Source organism: Penicillium canescens (assembly GCF_028828765.1).
Source record: "Penicillium canescens strain IBT 15451 chromosome Unknown utg000004l_segment0_segment0, whole genome shotgun sequence".
Lineage (NCBI taxonomy): Eukaryota > Fungi > Ascomycota > Eurotiomycetes > Eurotiales > Aspergillaceae > Penicillium > Penicillium canescens.
Window position 1 is genome coordinate 4,672,849 of NW_026703966.1, and position 24,828 is coordinate 4,697,676.

The window sequence follows — 24,828 nt, forward strand, 5'->3', positions numbered from 1 at the left end:
TACCAGACTACCCGTACGTTATGAGCGGTAAAATATTGACGGGAACAAAAAATTGCATTTAAAGTAATCCAAAGTGGAGACGAACCAAACATACTTCATAACTGACGATGTTAGAAACCGATCAAGCTGTTGCACCATGCTTCTTGAGTATCGCCACCGTTTCTTCTTCTTCCCCAGCTTCTGCTGCTGCAAGGGCAGTGCTGTAGTCCCCGTTCTCAAGATGCATGTTGACATCAGCACCTGATTTAAGCAAAAGTTCCACAATCTCAACATTCCCTTGGTATGCAGCAGCAGCAAGAGCACTACCGTACTTGCCACGCTTGAATGGTTGGTTGACATCTGCTCCGGCGGCCACGACGGCCTCAACGATGTCGAGCTGAGTGTGAACGTTGGTCACAGCTGCTGCAAGAACACAGTCATACTCGCCTTTCTCAAAGATACGTTTGATATCTGCTCCTGCTTCCATCAAAGCCTTGACAGTATCAACGGTTTCATCACATGCAGCGGCAGCCACGAGAGCACTACCGTACTCCCCATGCTGTGGTGATGCATTCACGTCCGCACCTGATCTGATCAGGTATTCGACGGCCTCGACATTGTATCCCCTTGCCGCTGCTGCTATGAGAGCATTGCCATACCTCCCATGCGGAAGCGACAAATTGACGTCTGCCCCCTTTTGGATCAGGTATTTGACTGTGTCCATGTCGGCACCGATCCAGGACGCAACGGCCGCCGCAAGAGGACTTCCGTATTCCCCACCTTCGGAGATCAAGTTCACGTCTGCTCCTGCTTCAACCAGAGCCGTGGTGACTTGAAGGGTTCTGTCCTCTGCTGATGTCTTTTCGAGAACACTACCATAATTTCCCGAGAGTCGCATGTTCACATCAGCACCCTTCTGGACCAGGTACCTAATACCCTCAGAGAAGTTGCCGTATTCAACTGCGTTCTTGTATTCCTTTGGAACATCCAACTCTGCGCCTGATTCGACAAGGTATCTCAGGACTTTGATATCTCTAGCAGCTACTGCCAGTGAAACGGGGCTTTTCTCATCATCCCCTTTGTGGATATTCGCGCCGGCTTCAACAAGGTATCTGACAATCTCAATCATGCTTCCTCCCTTGCTCTTGTAGTTTCCATATGCTGCTGCCCCGAGGGGTGTGCCCTGACTGCCGTACTCTGCCGGGTTAACCTCGGCTCCTGCTTCTATTAAGCATTTGACGATTTCAAGATTTCTGTCATCGGCTGCTGCTCGTTCGAGGATTGTGACGAAACTCGACTCAACCATTGGCAGCTTCACATCAGCCTTTGCCTTCTGAATAAGATATTTTGCACTCTGCCTATTGCCGAAACGGATAGCGACGGCAAGAGGATTTCCGGATTGCTCTGGCACGTTCACGTTGGCTCCATATTTTACCAGAAGCTCAAGAATCTCGAGATTGTTTATCTTTGCTGCCAGGCCAACTGGGGTGAGGAGCACGATTGGCTCAAAATCTTCTTCATCATCTTCTTCATCTTCCGGGGTATACGTTTGGTTCACATCCGCGTGTGCCTCTTGGACCAGGTATTTGGCGGTCTCAGAGTTTCCAGCGAACAGTGCTGCGATGAGAGCAGTTTTATGGAAGCCATGCTGCACAAACATGTTCACATCGGCGCCTGCCTTGACCAGGCACCTGACAGTTTCAGTGTGCCCCCGGCGGGCGGCGGCAACAAGAGCGCTGCCATATGTTCGACCCTCAACCTGCAAATTTACCTCTGCTCCCTTATCAATCAGAATCTTGCAAATGGGTGTGCAGCCCGCCCGTGCAGCAAGCGTGAGAAGATTGTGGCCTCTTTCGTTCACCTGGGAGACATCAAACACGACATCCTGCCACCAGTCTGACAGAATGGCACTAAATGAGAGATGACACATCGCAAAAATGGCCTTGTTTGCCGGGCCTAGCTCGCTTTCGAACTCGCTCCATTCCGGATGAGATGCCTGGTTGAAGTCGCATGTATCTTTGCCCTCTTCGTCGTAGCCACCTGCCACAAGGTAGAGGTTAAAGTCTTCTGCGTCGGTGCTCATAATGGTGATCCTGTCTAATTCCTGTTGAATAACCTCATACCATTTCTTGTACTGATTGCTGCTGTCTTCGGGGGATCCAAGGAAAGTCTTCAAGAGGGATGACAGGGTAGCCTCGTCGATATAGCTGTGACCACGAGAAGCACGTTTGATAACATAATGGAGGCAACTGGGAGAATTATCCATGGCCAGCGAACATGGATAAATGAAATGACACGATAGGCTCGCCCCGATACATGGGTAGACCTTGACTAGAACGGATAACATCCGTCATACTAGTTGCCATGTTGGCCATTGCTTCGGTGAGCGATTCAGTGGCCCTCCCTCCAACATAGAGATTTTGGGTGTTTGTCGTCTTAAGAAATTGATGGCTGGGCAAGATATGATTCTGTTTGGATGAGGCCTCACACCAATGTACAGAGCACTCTGTCATAGTCGGTTTCGGCGCTGGCTTAGTGTTATTGTCTACCGTCCAGAGGACAGCCTCCTCGTACTTTGCTGCAAAGAAAGACACGATCGGATCGTTCTCTGCCCAACCCAATGTGATGTTGATGTGAGGATAGAGGTCCATGGTTGCCGCGTCACGCTAAATTGTGATTTGTTAAGGGAACCACTCCTGAGGGTGCTGGGTACAAATTTGGCTCCACTGGGTGATGTATATGTGCAATTGGCGGCAATAGGGAAGCCATCACTGAGACTTGGAGCTTCCGAAACACAATTCTGACTTGTCTTAGCCGTAATGTCCTCGCACTCAGTGCAGACACCGAGTGTAACAAAATCGTCATATTCGCAGGTCCCTGTAGAACAAACAGGTGCCAGATGGCTGTATGTCTGCGAGACACCACCCAAAATAGCCAGCTGCATCTTCGGCTCGACTTCACTAGATAGCTTCCACCGAGGCCAGTATACGTGTGAGCTTTGGGTGTACGCCGTTTCATTCGGGGCCTGGACTCTGCGCGACGGTAAAGACAGAATCTGCTGGGCAAACGGATCGACCGTGACAGACATGACCATAAGCAGTGCCCCTACCGTTGCTAGGCCTGGCTTCGTTCCCCAGAAGACCTCCAAAGCACCAAATGGCCCACAGCTGGCTTGATCTAAGACCTCCATGTTGTATAATGGCATTGGTATAGGGGATTGGCTAGCATTCCATTTCAGCTGGCTAAGGCAAGACGAGACTGGAATGAGCATGGCGGCTTTGGCAATCGTGGCAATAACGGATGTGATTGTATTTGGGGAAATCGAGTATTGCCAGTCGTTGTAGAGCTTTCCATCTACATATACCAGAAATCCGACTAAGAGTGCGATGCTGATGATGCTGAATATCGCACCGCCAACTTCCCAAATCCAGGAGCTGGCTCGGTCATGTTTTTTTCTTTTTGGGTGCATCTTGGATCTTTGGCCCACCTGTCTCTGGTATCGAATCTTCTGTGGTACGCGGGGATGTAGATATATTAGGTTAGAATTCATAGCCGTAATTATCGGGGCTTTTGGTTGAGCTGTCTTGTTTGACCACACTCTCATTTTTTGATGCTGTTTGGTTTGGACATATGGTTTGTGTTTGGGACTGGGTATCTGCAATGTGCCTATCAGGGTTGCTATTCTCAACCTGGCCATCAACTGCCGAATAGGAGTAGCCAGGTGTCATTATGGGATATGTCTAGTTAGATCATATTCCGAGTGAGAGGGAGCGATAAAGAACTGTCAAAAGGAAAAGGAGTGATGAAGAATGCAGAGGTGGGCAGAAGTCTAAGCCACATTTGCAGACACCAAAGTACAGGGCCCACGGCATTGGTACGTTATTCGTACGCTGATCATCTTTATAGGGTTAGTTGCAGAAGAATACGCTAATTGAGATTCGGGGAATGAATGGTTGTGGGTCCAGTCGCTATTGATCAGCTCTCCTTGACTGAGGAGGTTCACACCCCTATTATTGGGGCGGAGCTTTTAGGCTTACAATACAGTCTATCCGTTGGGAGCGTGCCTATTTCTCTGGCGTCAGCTTTCCCCGGTATCAGTTCAAAAGAATCATTCGCTCCAAAGGAGGCAGGGTGACGTTGGCAGGGAAAGTTCGAGACAAAGGTATAGCCGAGTGAACACGTCAAGGGCTCAGTGAGCGCCCGCCGTAGGTCCTGCATTGCGCGATCGCACTCACAGTGTAAAGTTCTCGGGTCGTTTCCGTTCGCCTTAAAACACTTGGTCTCTTGGCATCTGCACACAGCCATGCCACCACTGCTTTCACGATGACGTGGCTGTGGAGATGGAGGATTGTGATGGGCCGGTTAAGGAATCATTTGTTGTGGCTTTACTCGATGCCGCTTCCATCCAAAGAGGCCAAATGCTGTTCGTATTCTGCCATCAGCTGGTGATCATGATCTCTCTCCCGAAACAGCTGGTAAGCTCGGGTCCATAAATCAGCATCCTGGGTCGAAGGTGACATGTTGAGGGTTGTTGGCTGGGTGCATATCGAGGTGGAGGCCGGCAAAGTTGTAGGAACTTGCGGAGACAATGGGTCTGACTCAACCTGTTCAGCCTGTGGTTTGATTGAAAATACAATGTTTACTAGCAAATGCAAGGATAGAGTAGCCAGTGAGGCCTTCAATATATGGACTGAGTCTGTCACAGAATTCTTTCAACGACATGCATCATAATGATCTCGTTAATACAATGCAATATGAGAAAGAAAAGTAAGGTATTGTCCAGCGGTTTCTATAGGCTAAGCAGAGCAGGGACCTTGGCATGCAACAAGAGACACCAAGTGACATGCGGTTAGGTTGATAGTCGTCGTATCTGGCTTTGGTACCAGAAGTTAGAAGTTGATCGAGACCTCGCCAGTGAGCGGCATGCATTACTGTAGGGGTATGCTTGGTGTTGATGATGACAGGACCCCTAAGTACCGTCCTGATTACTACTAATGAATGAAAGCGGATAAAAATAGAATCGAGTTCGTCGATGCGGCGAGCAAGCATCATCAACATTTGACACGTCATGTTAGAACCGCTACATTTGGAAGTACGGGTCAGTACCGTTCAGCCTTAGTACGAATCATCTCAGAAAGCGCAAGGGGGCGGTCGTACTTCTTGTGTTGTACACGCTCTAATACTGAAGGAACCAATTAAATGGATTTATTTAAGGAATATCCATGAGATCACTATTATAGAGGATCATATTAACCAGATTTACAATATAGATACATATGAAGTGTGCAGACGCTAACCAGCTACGATAAGATATTTGGCAGTCTCGCAACACGGCCAGCGTTAAGCACCCGAAGTGAAAAGCAGGGCGCTTTAGAATAACCCAATCCAAAACATACTGATAGCTCTTATTTAGCTCTTTGAATTACTTGATCTCCAAAGTGCCGGGATTGTGTGCCACCATTTTACCATCCTTGTTCTCGAAGCGAACCTATCAAAGGCAATGTGCCATTAGCATGATAAACTAATCTAATTCTAAAATCGTATCATTTCTACTCACTTTTGGTGGGTTTTTCACGTCAACTTCTTCCGCTCGTTGCTGGTCTAAGATGATCTCATCCACCTGTATATATGAGGAGTCGTTAGCGCACTCTGCCCACTAGGCTCATATATGTCCAATCAATGGTTGTTAATAAGATGTTGTCCTTTACTAACCTGTCCTTCATGCGTTCCGCCGCGGATTTTGGTAACAACATAATCACCAGGATGGATGATATTGCCGTGCTTGTCCGTAACTTCCTTATCACTCATTATGTTGAGAGTTTCTGGGAGAAGTGGAAGAAGTAGATAAGAAATTATTGAGGATATTAGATATATGGGGATCATGGCATCTCGCTACATATATGCGTCTGAGCGATGATTGCCAGCCATAGAGTCATGATGATCTCATATAGACTTCACCCCTACAAATCTATTTAATTAGACCTCCCCAAAACCCATGGCACTACCAATATACCCCAACCTAGTGGTGGTAACAAAATTCTTGAGAACCACGGTGGCTGATTGAGTGATACGACCGGGTACCCGGGCCGTCCATGTCAATATCTGCAACGTAAATACTGCACGAATATGTTGATTGTTGACCCACAACATCTATGCGCAGTCATAATACAGGATGCTTCGGAACAATTGTTACTAACTGCAACTCAGCCCGTAAACTACGCCGGGGACGCTTTTCCTCTGATTCGTTAATCTAATGGCTAGAGGGCTGTGAAGGAAAAGAACTGGGTTTAGGTAGGGAGGGATCACCAAGGTTCGAGCTACGTATAAGATCTGTCATTTCACTTATGTGGGAAAAAGTTAATTTCTTCCATTTTGTTGTTTAGAAACCCGCTAACTTTAAACAAAGCAAGCTTTTTCTCGGTATCAAGCGAATTGGACAGATACAAAATATATCTCATAGCAGATAAGAGCAAACAATTATAAACCAGATAACCTTCTGGGTATTTTGACCCAAGGAAACCATATGACGTCACGAAAACTTGCATGATGATTCCGCCGTTTCTGTCTCCCATGCGTTCCTTATAGGATCAGCTAGCGGCCATAGCCGAGTAGAAAAGAAAATCTTCATTCAGAAAAACGACACAATATTAACTATACGACCAATCCGAATATCGATATGGAATCCATCAAAACGTAAGTTAGGCAACGGCGGGCAGATTCCCCACCTATGTCCAGGGCATGCGCTCGCAGATTATCTATACTAACAACTGATGCAGAATCGACGAGTTCCACGAGTTGGTCGAATGCAAAAAGTACACCATATTGTGCTTTAGCGGTTCAAATGTTTCATCTGGATCTGTTGTGGAAGCGACCTACACGCACATAACTACCGCAATACCTACTGAAATGCTAAGCATAGTCACTATTAACTTGAATGAAAACCCCGCTATCTCCTTGGTTGCCGATGTTAAGGAAGAGATGATGCTAGTTTTTATGAACGGGAGGGAGATAGCAAGACATCCTGGCATTGCGCCTGATCAACTGGAGTACGTGGTATCAAAAACTTTGTGCGGATTGGGAGAAGCCAAAGAAGGCTTTGCGCAAGCTATTTGCTCGAAAATTTGATGTGGGTCAACTGCACGTTAATCACGAAGGGGTGTGTGGTTGCTGTGTTCTACCGGAACACATATATTGTGTATTGCATCTCTGACCTGGCGGAAAGAGGTCACGCGCCACGATAGCGTTCTCAGGCGATAATAAGCTGTTCCTAAAATCGAGGATTATCAGTAATGGTGTTCGTGTTTTGGGGGACAAGAATTGGCACAAAATGTTCGGACCCCTGTAGTAAAAGGCTAGAGTGGTTGCTTAACCTCACCGTGAAAATAGACATGTCATGCTTCTGCGCAACGAATTTTGCAATTGAATATCCACACCTCCTGTTGTTGGCCCGGTGCTATAATTCACAGTATTCCACCTAGGGCATGCTGTACAGTTTGCAAATTAATTTGCTGCAATCATAATGCCAGGCTGAGGACCGAATGCGGCACTTATTTATTCATGCCGGGCATCTGCTATGGCCTGAATCGAAGGGCGGCGAAAAATGATATCTTCACTATGACCACAGTGTTCTCACTCTTTCCCACAACCCTCACCTGTGACAGTTTACTTGCAAATAGATCAGCTCTAGAATGTGCGGCTCCAAATTGGAGTGTCTCTCATATGTTCCTGCCCGGCAACGCACGATAACTGCGTTCAGATGAGCTTGTGAGATTCAGAATATATTGCCCAGATATTAACGCGCGCTAATAGTAATGAGTGCACCGCAATACATTACCAACCAAACACAGACAGGGATATATAAACCGTCCGGGATTGCGTTCAAATCACTCGGGAAGGAAGGCATCTCATAACCTTTGTTACTGTATGGATGATGATGACATAAGGCCTCATGTAACATGAACGCAACTATTCGCAAGCAACTGCCAACCTTCTAATTACCACCTGTTTGCCACATCACATGCTTGGCTCTCTTAGGTGAGGAAGGCGATCAGGCACCGCACTGGTCATTTATTTCGACGCCATATTTAGAACTACAAAGGAGGTGAATTAATTCAGGCTCTGCGAATAATCGAACACAATCCGTCCTCTACCTCGTTGCAAGACAATTCGGCATATGGGATGTGCTGGAAATAGAGGAAGAATAGCTCTCATTCAGAGCCCATGAAAACACTAGCTAGTTGGCACTCCTAATGAAAGTAGTAACTCGTCAAACATTGGATCTGTCGGGTGTGAAATGTGACAAGACATATCAATCATATCAACGTCATCACCCAGTACTCCAAAGGGATACTGTGAATTGTCGAGAGCTGCTTCTGCCAACTCTGGCCCTCGAAAAAGCGCATCATCGCCGCTCCCTTCAACTTGTGCATCATCTATTTGCGACGTAGATCCAATGCTATCGTGGTCCTGGTGACTTGCCCGATCGTCTAAACCCCCTGAAACGTTACTTTGTGCACGAGGAGTCGTAGTAGTAGTTTCAAATGTATGATTCGCGTAAAAGTCGCTCACATTTGATCCCTTCTGTACTTTTATTCGTTCGATGCAGTCCTTTAACAGTTCAAAAGCCCGTTTAGCCGCTTCGTCTGTCCCTTTAAGACAGAGCAGCCAATTCATTGCTTTTCCAGACGCTGCGATCACACCTGCAAGTAAGTCGGTGTACTTGGCAGAGCCCTCACCAGTCTGACAGATTTTGAAATCCTCGACTGACACATGCAATAGCAAAATTGTGGTGGATTGAACAAGGAAATGTAGGAAGGTCCACCAAGGGGCAATACGGTAGGCCCAGTCTGCATCCGGGTGATCGGGAAGGAGAGAGATCATTGCTAGCGAGGAGCGTAGGCAGATCAAAGCGCTGTCACGCTCTAAATGAGTACGAAAGGATCTGATGCCAGTCTTCTCATTTGATTTAGGAAGAGAAAAACAGGGTCGGTTCAGGACAATACGGGCGCTGTAATAATGCAGCGACAGAGAGGCCTGATACGGATTCATGTTACTGCGTGCCCGGTTGTCGTTGAGTTCTTGGAAACGCATAGAGTTAGGTAAACCAGAGCACCACTGGTCCATCTTCGTGTTGTAGAGGCCAATACGTCTTCGGACGTGTTTCGTCTCATCGTGGACGTTATTGTAAATATGGTTGATTGCGGTGTGCGAGATAAAGATTAAGTCAATGAGGCAAAAGAAGTAGAGAGAATGGTTGGGAGCCATGCTCCTTAGCGTTTCATGTTGGGTTTCGGGTTGTTGCAGGAAGATCGTCCATTGAATGGAGCTGTTGATGACCAAGCGTTCGTGGCTTGATTCGCCAAATTCGCCAAACCCAGATGGAACACATTCTAAGCCTTCGGATGGGCGAGGGGGAGGCGCAGAGGAACTATTTCCTATACAAGATACCCGGCCGGTCATCATAGAAAGGAGGTGCTCTAGTAGAAAAATCGACCACCACAGCCTCCTTCGCGATCCGAGGGATTCAACATCGAATTTCGCGTGTGCAACTTGGAGGTGGAGCCCTAAAGCAATGCTCGAACGAGTTGCAGTGCCTATCATTTTCCATGCTCTGTAGCAAAGTCAGACGACCAATGGCAAAAATTATGCTAGCGTTTGCGCCAAGTCAGTAATGTTAGGTCTCATACCTATTGATCCGTGCTGAAGCTAACAAAAGAAAGCAGCAAGAGTCTCTATTTGCACCTGCTGAAGATCCTCGTAATCATTTAGAACACTCTCAGATATATTGAGGGATTGCGCGCGAGCAAAGAACACGTCCCCGTCCTCCTGAGTACCTTGCCCTATCAAGTCGCAATGTTTTCTGCCAATGGCAAGTACCAGATTGAAGACCGCCAACCACTTTTTCCCTGGATTTATCGAACCTGCCAAATATAGCCGGCGGACTTGATCGGTAAAAAGATCCTGTCGAATAATAGGGAAAGATGGGTGGACGCTCTCGAGGTAAATGCAAATTAACTGGTAGGCAAGTGCTTTCGGCGGTAACACATAAGGGTTGCTGGTTCCCAGGTTGGATATATCGGCAGAGTCAAGATGGTAGTTCAAGGAGAAAATGGGCGCCTTGGTGGGATCCTGGTACTGCCGGTAATCTCCAGAAAAGGGCTCAGTGCCTCCCTGGCGTCTAGTCTCCAAGTCAAGGCGTTGCATCCATGCGACTTCGGAACTTTTTCCAATATAGCCGGTGGCCCTGCTCTCTTCGCTTTGGTTGACATCTTCTTCCACTACATCTACTCCATCTAACGACCCGATAGAAGAAGATGAAGAGGCACTGGAAGATCTTCTTTTGTTGGTATTTAATGAGGAGGAGGGCTTTATACGTTAGCACGATCATGATAATGTATGCCTTGTAGCGCGAAGAGATCTAGTCTCACCTTCAAAATGTCATTAATCCGCCTCGAGACCGATGCATCAACTTCACGAGATATTTCTTGAAGGAACTGTTCGTAGAAAACAATTTTTTCCTTTGCTAATTCCATTTCTCTCCGCTCTCTCAACAGTTTGTTCTCAGAATAGACACATGACTCCAGCGACTGAGCTTCGCACTGCCCACATATCGGCTTATTGCCATCACATTTCCATTTGCGCTGTCGACACGAGTTGCATGCCCTCGCAGTACGTTTGCCACCGGATTTGTGGCTTTCTTTTCTCAGGCGCGGGATAGGAACTCTGGTAAGCATCCTGACACTGTCTGTTATGTGGCTTTCTCACAAGTAAACCAGCCGTATCATTCCCTTAACAACAGATAGTAAAAGAACGAATATTTGCGAGGGAAAAGTTACTACACCCCCTCGGGAAAAGGATTGATGATCAATTGAAGTGGGGATCGATCCAGCGCGTTTCAGTGGCCCCCTCTTTCCTGTCGACAGTTTGTTAGCGATAAGGATGAGTACCTGAGCGCTGCCCCTTTGTCAATGCAATGCTCGAAATGATGGGTAAGCTTGCTTTGAACACGAACGTAATAAATTGGGAGATGGTGCAGCTATTCAGTGTTACGCCCTTCCAGTGCGACGGAAATATTGTGTTGCCCCTATTTGAAAAACAATTGCGGGCCGCAGAAGTAGCTACGTCAATGGCTCTCGAAAATCTTTTGTGGCTTTTGTGACAAAACAAAGGGGCATTGTTCGTCATCGGTATGTGCGGACAAAATAATGCTAAGCATAAGGGTTCAACATGAACGACTGAAAACAAACTTCACGCTGCATTTAAGTGACACACTTCGATATTGGTCTCTTATGAGGGAGTTGAATCGTATTACTAAAGCCGCAGAAGGCCCTCTAGGCGTACCTCATGCCAAAAATGTGCCGCAGCTCTCTCATTTGGCCGGATATCTGTTCCAAGCAGGCCCACCAAAGGTGGGGGGAATGGCTCTTAGGGCGGGTGCAATGGCGCACAACGCAAGTAAAAGCATGTTTTACTATGCACAGGTGAGCTTAGTTGCCGTATGCTTCTGGAAAACGAAGAAGGAATAAATTGAATAAACCATGCGATCTAGCATCCATGACTTCCCTGGTACTGCTATTTTGCCCCTAGCTGACAATAACTGAAGCTACAAGACCCCGAATTACGTCATTTCCCGATACCCCAGCCCCTACTAGTCAAAAACCGTTTCGTCCGCTCACTGAGTAGAAGGGTCAGCAGAGGTGAGCATGGTGAAATGAATATCCCTCTAGCGACTAATAATACCTATCAGTTAATACCTTAGGGGGGTTTACCACCAACGCACTAAACCTTTCTATCTTCTTCCGTAAAATATCGCTAAGGCTGCCTCTTATCGAAGCTAGAGATGATCTGTGATATGATACTTAGGGAATCCCTATAGCTAGAGAGCTGAATATAGTGAGCGTTTAATCGTTAAATATTCGTAATAATCTTATTACTATGGAAGGGTTAGAACGCCTCCTACCCGTGTCAGACGACGACGAAGTATCACCCCTCCGATGCTAAATGCCGTATATGGCTCTCTTAAGAAGCCTACTTGAATGTTGACTAATAAGCTAACAGAAGCCTGAATAAAATGAGCGAGATGAATTGACATAGCATTTAGTGTTTGTAGGCCCCCATCACCTTCTGGTAGTTTTCCGTACTATCTGCTCATATGACATCATGATGTGTCATTGTTGAACCAAGCATAAAGTGGTAGAAGAACACGGCGTTGCAAAGACGCGCGCAAAGTCCTGTTTTGTGAATATTACTTTGCAGCCCATTACATTACAAAGATCCTACTGAGACCCTTATGATGCTGAGCTTACACAATAATGATTCATGTTTGGGTGCCCGCGACTTTGGTTTATAAAATTCAATAACTTCCCCAGATCCCAATCATTGAAGGTTTAGAAACAATCGTGATACATCCAAACTGAGACTTCAAAATGCCACAAAAACATAAGGTTGTTGTGATTGGGTCTGGAAACTGGTAAGAGATCTTTGGACCAGCATCACCGTGAACACAGTAGCTCACTAACCGCACAATGCAAAGGGGCTCCACGATTGGGAAAATCCTAGCTGAAAACACTAGAGAACACTCTGAAATCTTTGAAGAGAATGTCTCGATGTGGGTGTTCGATGAAGATGTTGATGTACCCAATGATGAAACGCTTCGCGACCAACTGGGCGATAAACCCGTGAAGCTCACGCACGCCATCAATACAGTACATCAAAATATCAAATACCTTCCCGGGATCAAGCTTCCAGCCAATCTCATTGCCAATCCCGACCTCCAGGATACGGTCAAAGGAGCGTCTATTCTTGTTTTCAACCTTCCGCATCAATTCATATCTAAGACGCTTGATCAAATCAATCAGCAGCATCTCCCTTATGCGCGAGGTATTTCGTGTATCAAAGGGGTCGATGTCTCCGATGGGACTGTGACGCTCTACTCCGAGATGATAATGGAGAAATTAGGGATTTATTGTGGTTCTCTGTCTGGTGCCAACATCGCGCCTGAGGTAGCCGCGGAGAATCTGTGTGAAACTACTATTGGATACGACGGGCCTCCTATGGATTACAAGCAGCCGGACGGCTCACCTCGAGACAATCTAATTAAAGTGGACGAACAGCGCCAAAGCAAATCCAAGCCCAGCCACGTTAAGCTGCACCCAGTTCCCCAAACCTATCCTCATGTGGATTCCGGCCTTTTGAAAAAGCTCTTTAGCCGTCCATATTTCAACGTTAGTGTTGTGCAGGATGTCTCTGGGGTCGCACTTGGTGGCGCGCTGAAGAATATCATCGCATTAGCCGCCGGCTTCGTTACAGGAAAAGGTTGGGGCGACAATACAAAGGCAGCTGTTATTCGAATTGGTGTCCTTGAAATGGTGCGATTCGGCCGCATTTGGTTCCCTCAATCGGTGGACGAGAGAACATTTACAGAAGAAAGCGCTGGAATAGCTGATTTGGTAACATCCGCCAGTGCGGGGAGAAATTTCCGGTCTGCATGTCACGCTGTGGAAAAGGGAGTCTCTGTCGATGAGATTGAGAAGACGGAGTTAGGGGGTCAGAAACTCCAGGGAACATCCACCGCTCGCGCGGTCTATGAGTTCCTGGAGAAACAGGGACAACGCGAGCAATTTCCCCTATTCGTATTTGTTTACGGTTAGTGTATACATTTTGTGTTTTAACGTTCGACGCTAACGGTCCATTAAAAAGATATCCTGGAAGGGCACACGACAATAGATAGCCTCCCAGAGGTTTTGGACAAGGAATCGAAAATTAAAGCATATTAGCTTCGCAACAGATGCATGGCACCTACGCGACTGACGCGCGAGAACCGAGAACTTCTTTCCAATATCAAGTATTTTGTTTATAATCTTCAAAAGTTGTTCATTTAGTACACTCTAAGTATTACATCGTGTGGCTAAGAACGATCGAGCAAAGCAGTTAAGGAGCCGATCCTTCTGGCCTAAGAAAATCTTATCCCGGGAAAGCAAGATACGTGAGTTCATTGAATAGTGGGATGCTTAATTAGATATAATTAAGTTCTAGATCCGAAGGTCGAGGTTTTTATCTGTGGCTGCATTCGCGAGTCTTTCGAAGATGCAAGCGATATTCCGGGAAAGAACGGCAACCTCGGGCCGCTAGCCGTGATCTATTATTGAAATGGATATATTTATAGCCTTTATCATAAAATCGCTACCGGCCTTATATATGTCACTATACGTACCATATTTCCTCTGCCGGGTGGGGCTTTCCTATTCCAGATGCCGCCGCTTTAATGAGGGCGCTTAGAGTCAGGCTCATTGAGTAAATTTAGGTCCAGGCTCAGACTCACTGAGCTGTTCAGAGTTAGTCACATGATAGGTTAGCAAGGCCTATTAAGCACACTCTGAGCGCTCAGATAGCGCTCAGACTCCGCTCAGAGAGTGCTTACTGATTACTCAGAGATTAATCAGAGGCATCTACTAAGTACCCAGTCTACGCTTAGACAATACCCAAAGGAGCAATCGGGCCCCACCATGCTGTTGTTTCGTGAAATACATCTTAATGGCCCTTATTTCTCACTATGCCCCCTTTTTTGAGGTCCCTATCTTCCAATTCCGTTCTTCTTCCGAATAATTACGTATTAAAGCACGATGACGCGAGAATAGAGGGCTCAGGTCCTATCTTGTAAGTAGCGGCGCAGAACAAAAAGTCCCTCCCTCGGTCATTAGTTAAGATCTATACCTAAGTACTAAAGTTTCCGCTGGCCTCTAAGCCTTGTTATATCATTACCGACTGCATGCATATTATCTACCCAGGGGCCAGAGAGAGAAGTTCACCTGAAGCAAGGCTTTGAGATACTGGACCGCCTGCCAATCTGCACAAGTCCGTGGGCTTTCTTTGTCGTTGCTTGTGAGGCAAACTCAGATCAAAAATGCTGATGTGGCCATTAGTCGAAGTCGAATTTCCCTTAATATTAGCAGGAAGAATTGTGGCCTGAGGCACCTGTTTCTGCTATTGTTGATAAATATTTGTACTAGTATTGGACTAGAGAATATGAGTACTTGTGAGCTTCTCTAAAACTGCCTGAAGCATTTGCTAAGGTTACCTAGCTACCCTTGTTTAACACGACGGACCAATCTTGGCGGCTTGCCCACTCTTTCCAACTCGTCATCGGGCAGTCGATACCAGTCTGTCTTCCTATGTTAGAGTGAGTGATGCTGGTTTTAGTGGCACGTATTAACTTGCCTTGCGAATGTCCGCGGCAGTGAGAAGAGCTCTACCTCCATCGTATCCTGGGTCCGTACTATAAGAGAACATGTATGCTACCTCGATGCCACAGTCTCGATCGGGAGTCATTTCAATCATTTCGTCGGGACTGATCTGTCGATAAGACGCAGGCACGCCAGTGATGTCGCTCCAGGTCTTGATCCAATCCGCCCAACTACAAGTTGTCCCTTCCGCCATGTACTCTTTCCCGGGAGGCATTTGGTAGACAGCGAAGGTAAAAGTGCCCATATCCCCGACAGGGTCTAAGTGTGGCACAATCCTGTCTGGGGCTGTGGTAAACCTCATTTCAATACTCTCATCCGGCAGCTCGACGATCATCAGTCAAATTCTTCAATTGTGGCAGCATTACTTGCCTTGCCAAAATACGAGTCAGGTAAGATGTTGAAACTTGTATAGAAGTAACCGGTCTGGATGCAGGACATCTTGGCTGCAAGGTCAGGGTACTTTTCTCTAACGTAGAAGGGGAAGATATCCGCCTTAGAGTCGAAATGGTACAACTTGATGAATTTTCCCTGGCTGGACTTAGCAGCATGGCTTAACGTGGACACTAAGAAACCGTTTGAGTCGAGAGAATCACAGGTCGCGGCTGCGGCGTCGGCAATATTCTTGCCTTGTTGATATTCGACATCGTAGGCAAACCGAGCAGGTGAGATGCCCAACTCAATGGCGTTCTGACGGCAGTCCGGGCGAAAGAACGGCTCCCAGTAGTTTGTAACACTGAATATGACATTGGCATCATTTAGAGCGTGCTTGAGGCTCTCCAAGTCGTCCAGGTCTGTTTTCGTAACTTCAATGCCATCAGTCGCAAGCTTCTGTGCTGCGGGCGACGATGTATCGCGGGTCAAGCCACGGACACGGAAACCCGCCTTACGAAACCGACAGGCGACTGACCCGCCTTGGTTTCCCGTAGCTCCTATGACACAGATGAGCTTGTTCTCAGCCATGGTAAATGCTAGCTTCTCCAAGTCCAACACAGATAAGCTCGTATAAGTATCATCCCCGCTTCCTGGGGCCAAGCCTCAGGTTTACCGAGGTATATCTCCAATAACGTAATCCACAACCACGCTGCGGATTACCTCAGTGCCCTCAGACCGCAATGATTCGGGCGAATCCTGCCGATTCCAAGGTTCTACCACGCTAATCTGATTGGGTTCAGTCTGCTCCAGGACCGAATTCAATTTAATACACAAAAGGATTCCTGGGTACCAAAGAGGAGGAGAGCAGGGTACGTCTCACGCAACGCGACGTGCTCGCGATTGATGTGATAGATATGATTGTGGTGTGACCATTGTTAATATGACTAATCTAGATCTCGCGATGATCTTGCGATTCTCATTAGGTCCAGTCGGAGCACAGCGACGATACAAGTGTCTGCAGCAAAGCCTCCCACGGGATTCCCTCCCAGGTGTCTATCTATATGTGAGATCTGGCTGCCTTCTGGACACTTCGACCACCACAGACGCTCCTTCCCACCCTCTCCCCTACCAGCATACTACTCGCCATCGTATTCGCTGCCGGCACAGTCGGCAGCACGCTCGCATCCGCAACCCTCAGCCCATTCACACCATACAACCGCCCGCTCTGGTCCACAACGCCGCCTTTCTCACGATTAGCCATTCGGCACGAACCGCAGAAATGGTAAGTTGTCGAATATTGAGCTTGTATATAACCATCCAGCATCACATCGTCGGCTACAACTTGCGAAGTTATGCCCAGCGGGGCTGTGAGTACGGTTTGCATGGCGGGCGACGTGAGCACGGCGTACGCAGTGCGCACAACCTCTCGTGCCAGAGCTCGGTCGTGCGGCGTGCTCAGATAATTAGGACGTACTATCGGCATCTGATTCGGGTCCCTTGAACGGATTTCCACCATGCCGAGTGAAGTGGGCTTATTTATGTTACATCCTATTCCTGCAACATGACCGGTCTCTGTACCCCCCAAGCTTCTTTGCGGCTGGCGTCCTCGTGGTATGGAAGGGTCCGCTGACTGTGCGAAGAGATACGAGAAACACACCATCTGCAAGTCGATAGCACCGGGATTCAGCGACGACGACCATCGCGCTTGCATCTGCAAGGAATAATCCGTGTCCGTGTATGCACCGGGTCGTGGTCGCGCGACGAGTGGGATACATGGATGGTCGCTAAGATTCAATCCCACTGGCAGCTCAACCAAAGGCGCAATCCCATGTTGTCGAAGTAGCTCCGTTGGACCGATACCCGAGCGTTGCAAGATAGCCGGCGAAAATATTGCGCCCGCGCAGAGGATGATTTCGTGGGTTGCGTGTATCTTGCGGCCATTGGCCAGCACAACTGTCATGGCCTTGTAGTCCTGGAAGAGCACTCGATCGACTAACGAATTGGCCAAGATGGTAAGATTGGGGAAGAGCCGGGCCGGGCCGATAAAAGTGTCCACTGCACTGACCCGGGTGGAGCCGCGACGACAGACGGGTGACGGGCCGACACCCTCCGCTCCCGTGGCCTTCAGATCTGGGATACGTTGGAGACCGTGAGATGTAACGCCGTCGACGAAGGCAGCCTGAATTTTGCCTGCTTCGTCCATACTCGCTCTGGCAATGGGATGCGGACCGCGTGTGCCTCGAAGGGGGTCACCTTCGAGTCCTTCGTATACAGCGACTGAACTCTCGAAATCCCAGCCATCATTCCCTAACGCAACCCACTCCCTTGCATCAGCCTCTGTATGTCGTAAAAAAGTGCCTCCGTTGATACTGCTCCCTCCGCCCATAACCTTCGCCTGCGGGACAATCATCTGCCCTCCGCAAGGTACGTCGACTTCAACATTCCAGTCGATCCTGGGGTCAAAGATCGCGGATTGGCCTGCCATGGGCACCCGGCGGGCATCATGCACACCATGGGCTATGGAGGAAGTGTTGGTGGGGGCGGCGTCAATGTCGGGCCCGGCTTCGATCAGCAGGACGTCGAAGGCCCGGTTCTCGGCCACCCGACGGGCCACGAGGCAGCCCGCCGAGCCGGCGCCGACGACAATGTGGGTGAACTGGTGGGCGTGCATTGGAACTACCGCTATAAGTGATTGTTTGTTTTCTTTTCGTCTCTTCCCTGGGGGCTACAGGGCTATAGGGCTATACCTCTGGGATACAGAGAGCTAAACGGCCAAACGGCCAAACGGCTAAACGGTGGAGCCCGGAAATAATGCGGGGGAAGCTAAACTGCTAAAAGGCTTCAAACCTGTGGCTAGGGTAGATCACCGCAGTATCTGACCAGCTTTCCCGTCTTTCCCCGTAAGATGGATGTATCTGGAGTCTGGAGTCTGGGACCTGGGGTCTGGGGTCTGGGGTCTGGGGTCTGGGGTCTGGGGTCTGGAGCCGACTAGGTGGCGTGTGCTCCTTGTCGTCAGACTGTACATAAATAAATGACCATCAATCCTCCTGCGATCTGCTCGAATGATTTCACAACAGTACTCTATCGTCCCTCGTCTACCTTCGCTTCCTTCGACCTCATTCAATTTTACAGAACGCAGTGGCAGCCCGACGTATGCGTGTCCAACTGCGTACATACCCTCACCATGGCCGTCCAACTCTGGGAACATATGCCTGGAAAGGCACTCATGTTTCTTCTCAACCTCTTCACCGCTATTGCCCTCATCTTCGAAGGCTACAACCAGGGAGTTCTGGGCACCGTCAGCACGACACCAGGCTTCATTGACATGGCCAGTATCGGGTCCAATGGTGTTGTGACCAACAGCACCAAGCAGGGTGGTCTGCTGGCAGCGTACTATTTCGGTGCCATGTGGGCATGTTTCATTGGAGGTACGGACAAATCACTTCAGCATCCCTTTTTTATCAGCAGTACACTTATAGATACTGATGGATGGAAAAGGTTGGGTCGGCGACAAGCTCGGCCGCAAAAAAGGCGTCTGGATCGGCTCACTCTTCTGCATGCTCGGCGCGGCGCTCATGCCCGCCAGTCAAAACAGTAACATGTTTATCTGCGCGCGTGTCATCGCAGGAATAGGCATCGGGTTCATCAACGCTATCGTTCCGCCGTGGGTGAGCGAGCTCTCTCAAGCGCACGACCGCGGCTCCAACTTCTCGCTCGTCTTCGTTGCGAACTACGCCGGCATTGTGATTGCATACTGGCTCAATTTCGGTGTCAGGTCGTCCACGGTAGAGTTCCAATGGCGTTTTCCCCTGGCATTTATGGCGGTTCCCGTGTTGATTGTTGTTCTTACTGTCTTCTTCCTTCCTGAGTCGCCGAGATGGCTGATGGCCAATAATCGCCGCGAGGAAGCGGTCAATATCCTGCGCAAGATCCGTGGCGACTTGGATCTCCATGACCCTAGGCTTCTTATCGAAGTTGAGCAGCTCGAAGCAATTGTCGAAGCATCATACCACAAACGAAATAACTTTCTCAATCTCGTCCTCGGTGGTCGCTACTCGGGGAAACTGCATCTTGGTCGACGCGTTGTCATGGGTCTGGCACTCCAGCAGATCCAGCAATGGACAGGTATCCTCGCTATTGCCACCTGGGCTGGTACGCTCTTCAGCCTTGCCGGGTTCGATTCCTACAAGTCAGCCTGGCTGGCCGGTCTGGTCAACACCTTCGGTATCCTGGGCACCGCCGCTGCATCACTGGTTATCGACCGCATAGGCCGGATTAAATCTCTCATGATGTCTTTCATCACGCAGGGTATAGCCTTATTCCTTGTCGCCGCGCTTATCAAGGAGAGTCAAAACCGCCAAGCCACTGATCCCGCAATGGCATCCACCCTAGGTACCGCCGCAGCAGCCTTCGTCTTCGTCTACCTCTGGTTCTTTACCATGTTCAACATCGTCCCATGCTGGATCTATGGCACGGAAATCTGGCCGCAGGAAGTGCGTGCAAAAGGATACTCATTCACTATTTTGGGCTGGGCGATCGGATGCGGAATGAACACCTTCGTGATCCCCATCATGCTAGCCCACTTGGGATGGGCCACCTTCATCTTCTTTGGCTGCATGAACGTCCTCGCCATGCCAGTCGTATGGTTCTTCTATCCCGAGGTCGCCGGTAGATCACTCGAAGAGGTCAATCTGCTGTTCACGAGCGAGAGTCTGCTTGTGAGCAAGAACATGGAAGAGTATCACCGGCGCATCGGTGAGGCCGGTGGTAACATTGCGGTAGCTGCGCGAAGGCTGTTGGACGAGGTTGATGGCACTACAGATCTCGATCCAAGAAGGGTGCTTGCGGCGGAGGGCGAGAAGAACAGAGCCCGTCATGTAGAAGAGTCACCGAGCAAAGTCTAGGGAAGATCCTCTGGGCTGACTGTGGATCAACAGTCCGAAATGAGAAGGATGTTGTCTTCGTGGGCCTTTAAGAACTGGTTCGGTTGAAGTCGTGCTTGTATACATTGTGTTATATATGGAGATGGTATTTTTTTTTTTTTTTTTTTTTTTTTTTTTTACATTTTCAGACTGAATAAAGTACGTATTTGAGAGATGTGAAGTCTTACGTATCCGATTTGGCGTTTAAGAGGCAAATTCCTATTGGTAGCTGGCCTGTTCGTCACCGACAAGGACAAAGCCCTTCAAAGGAGACCCACTGTACTGTCCGAGTCCCAGTGTCTCTCTCTTCGTGACCGATGAAATAATCGTGTTAAGTAATGGGCAAACCCAGTGCATTGCAATATGTTAATGGCCAACGCTAACACAGAGTTGCAGGATATTTCTGCTACTCTTCTAAGTCTGATGCTAAAATAGCTGGATGCTTCCAGGTACTCGCCCCGCCATCGACCAACAGATCCTGCCCTGTATACCACCCACTGGCGCTATCACAGCATAAATACAAGATAGCGCCCTTCAATTCCACGGGCATCCCAATCCGGCCAAATAAAGTTTCCTTCTCAAACTGGTCCACCAGTTGAGGTTGCTTTTCTTGCAATCCTCGCATCATATCCGTCATCATATACCCTGGACTTAAGGAATTGACTCGAATCCCATACGGTGCAAGTTCCATGGCCATGGGTTTCACCAGCCCCTTCACAGCTGCTTTGGATGCTGTGTAGCAGCAGATCTGCTGCGCGCTAGAGGCAATGTACGTTGCGATGCTGGCGATAAAGATTATTGTGCCAGTGGTAGGCTGCGCTGCTGGCTCGCCGCCGTGGATGGATTTGTACCGCGCAACCATGCTGTTTGCACAAGCCTGCGCCACGAGGAAGGAACCTGTAAAGTTGACGGCAAAAGTGCGCTCGATATTCTCATCAGTGGTCTTGAGGAAGGACTCGTCCGACACCACGCCCGCGGCATTGATATTGATATCAATTCTCCCAAATTCCGCTTCTATATTCTCAATAGCGGCAGTGACCTCGGGACGCGAGGTTATGTCCGTGCGGTAATACTCCAATTTGATGCCATGGTGGTCTCGCAACGCGAGAAGACAGGGTGAGGGCTCATGGAGGATGTCCAGCACGGCGAGGTTACAGTTTGCGCTCGCCAGTGCGGTGGCAAATGTGAGGCCTAGGCCGCGTGCTGCGCCGGTGATGACAGCGGTCTTGCCTTTGAGCGTGAACTGTAGATTATTAGCAGAAGCTAGGTACACAGTACATTGCGTTAACAGCACTCACAAAGTCGGTTGCCATAGCAAAGGCTTGGTGTGTGCGAAAGTGCTGGTGGGTGAACAAAAGATTACGCAGAGTGAGTCTGGAGAAAAGGCTTTTGTGTTGTACCGACGACGTTTGCTTTTATAAGAAAATGTCAGGCGGCTTGAAGAATGTTAGGGCCGCTATACAATGTGAGGGGCGTAATCTCCGCAGAGAAATATGATGGGGCACGATATCCCCGCATCGCCAGTATCGCTACCCATATAGATGGTTTAAGGTACCTTGTAATAGGCCATTACCTGCTCTAAACCGGCATTTTCTGGGCGCTTTGACAATCTTCAAGCTTAAACGGCGGTTAAACGGTTGAAGGGGCGGTTACACGGTTGAAGAACCTTGGCTAGTGTCCGGGGAAGGGTCGCCTACTGATAAAGCGATAGAACAAGACATGGAGAGACCTCGAAGGTGAAATTCCTCCTCATTTGCGACGATTTCCAACCTCTGATAACATCTCTAAAAACGCACGTCTTCGGAGGCAGCCACAAGTTGATTTATTGGAGGGAGGACCAATCATTCCGAAACCTAAGCCACTGTCAGAAAGTCTTCCAGCACAGCAATACGATATACACGTAGCCCATGATGGCGCAGGGCCAATTCACCTGCCGCTGGGCAGCGCTCTCCCTCTCTAACATCGCCTCCGTCTTCCTACCAGACCTGCTCCTCCCCCGGGAATCTTCCGCGTCCATCAAACATGAGCTCGTCTCAGTTAGTACGACCGGCAGCGCTTCTCGTGCAGCCGACTGGTTGAAACAACACAAAATATCCGATGCCGAATCCGTCACTATCTACCACTCCTGGGAAGAAATGCTGGAAAAAGGAGACTTCGACGTCGTCTACATCTCCACGCCACACCCCTTGCACTACGCCCACGTGCAAAAAGCCCTACGGTGCAAACGCAATGTGCTCGTTGAAAAACCAGCAACGATGAACCGCGCACAATTCATTCAACTGTGCCAGCTAGCAAAAGAGCGAAATGTCGTGCTCATGGAAGCGATGTGGACGCGCTATCTCCCTGCTACGCTCTACTTCCAGCATAAGCTCCTTCCGCGCATCGGCGAGGTGAAACGCGTCTACGCCGAGTTCAGTTTTCCGATCGTGTCACCGGATTTGAGTCACGAAAGCCGGTTTCTCCATAAGGCGGCTGGAGCGGGAAGTTTGTTGGATCAGGGCGTATATGCATTGACGTGGGCTGATCTCGCGCTAAATTGTCTTCCAGCCAGTCAAGACAGGACGCAGACCGAAGTTGTGCATGCGCATTCCATGCCGGTCCCGGGTGTGCACGGGGAGGTGGACGATATCAACACCATCATACTCTCCAAAGTAAAGAATACTGAAAGCGGCAGCAAGCGACAGGAGGCGGTCGCTATAGTCACGACGAGCATGACTCTTCCTGGCTCCAGCAAACCGGCTTTCTATCAACGGTTACAGGCCACAAAAGCAGCACCGGCTGTACGTATCGAAGCCACCAAAGCGTCAGTATCTATTCCCTTCCCTCCCATCAGACCTCAGGAACTACTTGTTCAGTGGTATGACGAGGAGCATCTGGATGAAAATGGCATGGAGACGGAGGAGGTGGTCGAAATGCCAGTGGAGAGGGGTTGGGGCATCTGGTATCAGGCTGATGTTATCGCGGAGAGAGTGGCGAGGAGAAAGGGGGGTTCTCAGGGCATGGGCGAGGTTATTGGCGAGGAGGAGAGTGGAAGAGTGATTGGATGGATGGACCGTGCTAGAGAGATGGCCGGTATTGTGTATGATGCGGCGCTTGAGGAGGTGTGAAAGGGAGCTGTGTCAGGCTCAAACCCCAACGGTCAATTTACTGTTTTCCCTGTCGCCATTGTAAGGACCACAATGCCCTAACCACAAAGTCCTAACGTGTATACTCGGCTGCTTTGATGTTTTCTAAACGGTAATAACACTACACTGTGCGGTTTTTACGGATTGCGTAGTGGAAGTGCTGATGTTTGTCTGTTCGGTCATTATAAACAGGCTAGGGTCAGAGTTAGTCGGCGCTTCTCAAAACTAGATTTTCCGAGAGAAAACTCACTGTATTATCAGAGCGTGACGCCTAAATAGATTCTGATGAGAAGAGAGCGACGAGTACTTATTCTAATTGAAGAAATGAGGAAGGAGTACTTCTTTATATATCTAAATTGATAATGCCCCTTATTTCTCATACGCTGGGTAGGTATCTTAGGGGTCGTAAACGGCGTGAGTTACTAGGAATCTGGTCGACTATATGCGAATGAGAAAATGGTTAGTAAACTAGCTTGCATGTCAAAGAACTATCGTCAGTCAGGTAGGCTCCTAGGAGCCAAAAGTTCGGAACCTCACAAAGAGATTCGGTGGCCTATAAAAGTATAAGCTTACTAGTGCTAGAAGTGGCTTTGCCGTCAAATCCCGTAAACGCTGTCACTAGTGGCCATTGCACCAGAATAGAATATAAGTATCTGAGCAGATCTATCTAATTGCCTTGGTACTATTAATCCCTATAGCCTGATTAGGAGATCATGGGGGTACTAGAAGGAATGTTCCTAGGAGCAGGTAGTATAGAATGTAATACTGATTGGTTGATTAAGTACATAGCAGGCTCTATTATAGCGCTTGACTGCAGTAAGACTACCAGAATGAATGGTTATATTGATGATGCCAGTACTCTTTTGATAGGACAATAGGGGTAATTTAGTAGGGAAGGTGGCACGTGAGCCGGGGCTAGCGTAGTGCATTTTATTGAGGTCGCTTCGTGGACTGCTCACCTCGACGCTCAGGTTCTGCTCTGTGAGCGCATCAGACTGCTCAGGGGCGTGCTCAGTTCTGCTCAGTGAGCAAAAAGCGGCAAGGTCTGAGCACTAAAACGGGAGAGGAACGCCGAGAAGCGGCAGAGGAAATACTGTAAGTAGGTTCGCATTCCGCCTAGCTACCTAAGGATCTTTTGATCGTAAGCCGAAGTTCTTCTAACATGAGACAGGACCAGGCTAGCTAGCT

The 24,828-nt window shown here is 48.7% G+C and overlaps 10 protein-coding genes across 10 annotated transcripts; 4 read left to right on the plus strand and 6 right to left on the minus strand.

Moving 5' to 3' along the window:
- Positions 1–121: 121 nt before the first annotated feature.
- On the minus strand, positions 122–3,583 carry N7446_007137 (uncharacterized protein; the record flags this gene model as incomplete). The annotated part of the gene is made up of 2 exons (XM_058515883.1): positions 122–2,310; positions 2,554–3,583. The coding sequence occupies 2 exons, from the start codon at positions 3,581–3,583 to the stop codon at positions 122–124; spliced, it is 3,219 nt and encodes a 1,072-aa protein (XP_058373061.1).
- Positions 3,584–5,237: 1,654 nt separating this feature from the next.
- Positions 5,238–5,897, minus strand: N7446_007138 (hypervirulence associated TUDOR domain-containing protein). Its single transcript, XM_058515884.1, has 3 exons — positions 5,692–5,897; positions 5,537–5,599; positions 5,238–5,467 (listed from the first exon to the last, which is right to left on the minus strand). The coding sequence occupies exons 1-3, from the start codon at positions 5,860–5,862 to the stop codon at positions 5,402–5,404; spliced, it is 300 nt and encodes a 99-aa protein (XP_058373062.1). The 5' UTR covers positions 5,863–5,897; the 3' UTR covers positions 5,238–5,401.
- Positions 5,898–6,655: 758 nt separating this feature from the next.
- N7446_007139 (uncharacterized protein) lies at positions 6,656–7,104 on the plus strand (the record flags this gene model as incomplete). The annotated part of the gene is made up of 2 exons (XM_058515885.1): positions 6,656–6,672; positions 6,756–7,104. 2 exons carry the CDS (start codon positions 6,656–6,658, stop codon positions 7,102–7,104), a joined length of 366 nt encoding a protein of 121 aa, XP_058373063.1.
- Positions 7,105–8,208: 1,104 nt separating this feature from the next.
- Positions 8,209–9,579, minus strand: N7446_007140 (fungal specific transcription factor domain-containing protein; the record flags this gene model as incomplete). Its single annotated transcript, XM_058515886.1, has 1 exon — positions 8,209–9,579. The coding sequence occupies one exon, from the start codon at positions 9,577–9,579 to the stop codon at positions 8,209–8,211; it is 1,371 nt and encodes a 456-aa protein (XP_058373064.1).
- A 2,777-nt stretch (positions 9,580–12,356) lies between these two features.
- On the plus strand, positions 12,357–13,844 carry N7446_007141 (glycerol-3-phosphate dehydrogenase family protein). The gene is made up of 3 exons (XM_058515887.1): positions 12,357–12,448; positions 12,512–13,623; positions 13,678–13,844. Exons 1-3 carry the CDS (start codon positions 12,405–12,407, stop codon positions 13,752–13,754), a joined length of 1,233 nt encoding a protein of 410 aa, XP_058373065.1. The 5' UTR covers positions 12,357–12,404; the 3' UTR covers positions 13,755–13,844.
- A 1,710-nt stretch (positions 13,845–15,554) lies between these two features.
- Positions 15,555–16,181, minus strand: N7446_007142 (uncharacterized protein; the record flags this gene model as incomplete). Its single annotated transcript, XM_058515888.1, has 1 exon — positions 15,555–16,181. One exon carries the CDS (start codon positions 16,179–16,181, stop codon positions 15,555–15,557), a length of 627 nt encoding a protein of 208 aa, XP_058373066.1.
- Positions 16,182–16,650: 469 nt separating this feature from the next.
- Positions 16,651–18,264, minus strand: N7446_007143 (GMC family oxidoreductase; the record flags this gene model as incomplete). Its single annotated transcript, XM_058515889.1, has 1 exon — positions 16,651–18,264. One exon carries the CDS (start codon positions 18,262–18,264, stop codon positions 16,651–16,653), a length of 1,614 nt encoding a protein of 537 aa, XP_058373067.1.
- A 513-nt stretch (positions 18,265–18,777) lies between these two features.
- N7446_007144 (uncharacterized protein) lies at positions 18,778–20,497 on the plus strand (the record flags this gene model as incomplete). Its single annotated transcript, XM_058515890.1, has 2 exons — positions 18,778–19,021; positions 19,092–20,497. 2 exons carry the CDS (start codon positions 18,778–18,780, stop codon positions 20,495–20,497), a joined length of 1,650 nt encoding a protein of 549 aa, XP_058373068.1.
- A 424-nt stretch (positions 20,498–20,921) lies between these two features.
- On the minus strand, positions 20,922–21,828 carry N7446_007145 (SDR family NAD(P)-dependent oxidoreductase; the record flags this gene model as incomplete). Its single annotated transcript, XM_058515891.1, has 2 exons — positions 20,922–21,758; positions 21,814–21,828. The coding sequence occupies 2 exons, from the start codon at positions 21,826–21,828 to the stop codon at positions 20,922–20,924; spliced, it is 852 nt and encodes a 283-aa protein (XP_058373069.1).
- Positions 21,829–22,425: 597 nt separating this feature from the next.
- On the plus strand, positions 22,426–23,622 carry N7446_007146 (Gfo/Idh/MocA family protein; the record flags this gene model as incomplete). The annotated part of the gene is made up of 1 exon (XM_058515892.1): positions 22,426–23,622. One exon carries the CDS (start codon positions 22,426–22,428, stop codon positions 23,620–23,622), a length of 1,197 nt encoding a protein of 398 aa, XP_058373070.1.
- Between the last annotated feature and the right edge of the window lie 1,206 nt (positions 23,623–24,828).

Bases quoted from the DNA above. Each gene is read 5' to 3' on its own strand.
- N7446_007141 (XM_058515887.1), top strand. From the start codon at position 12,405: ATGCCACAAAAACATAAGGTTGTTGTGATTGGGTCTGGAAACTG. The intron at 12,449-12,511 runs GTAAGAGATCTT...CACAATGCAAAG, and splicing joins GTGATTGGGTCTGGAAACTG to GGGCTCCACGATTGGGAAAA. The intron at 13,624-13,677 runs GTTAGTGTATAC...TCCATTAAAAAG, and splicing joins CCTATTCGTATTTGTTTACG to ATATCCTGGAAGGGCACACG.
- N7446_007138 (XM_058515884.1), bottom strand. From the start codon at position 5,862: ATGATCCCCATATATCTAATATCCTCAATAATTTCTTATCTACTTCTT. The intron at 5,600-5,691 runs GTTAGTAAAGGA...TCATATATACAG, and splicing joins GCGGAACGCATGAAGGACAG to GTGGATGAGATCATCTTAGA. The intron at 5,468-5,536 runs GTGAGTAGAAAT...TGCCTTTGATAG, and splicing joins ACGTGAAAAACCCACCAAAA to GTTCGCTTCGAGAACAAGGA.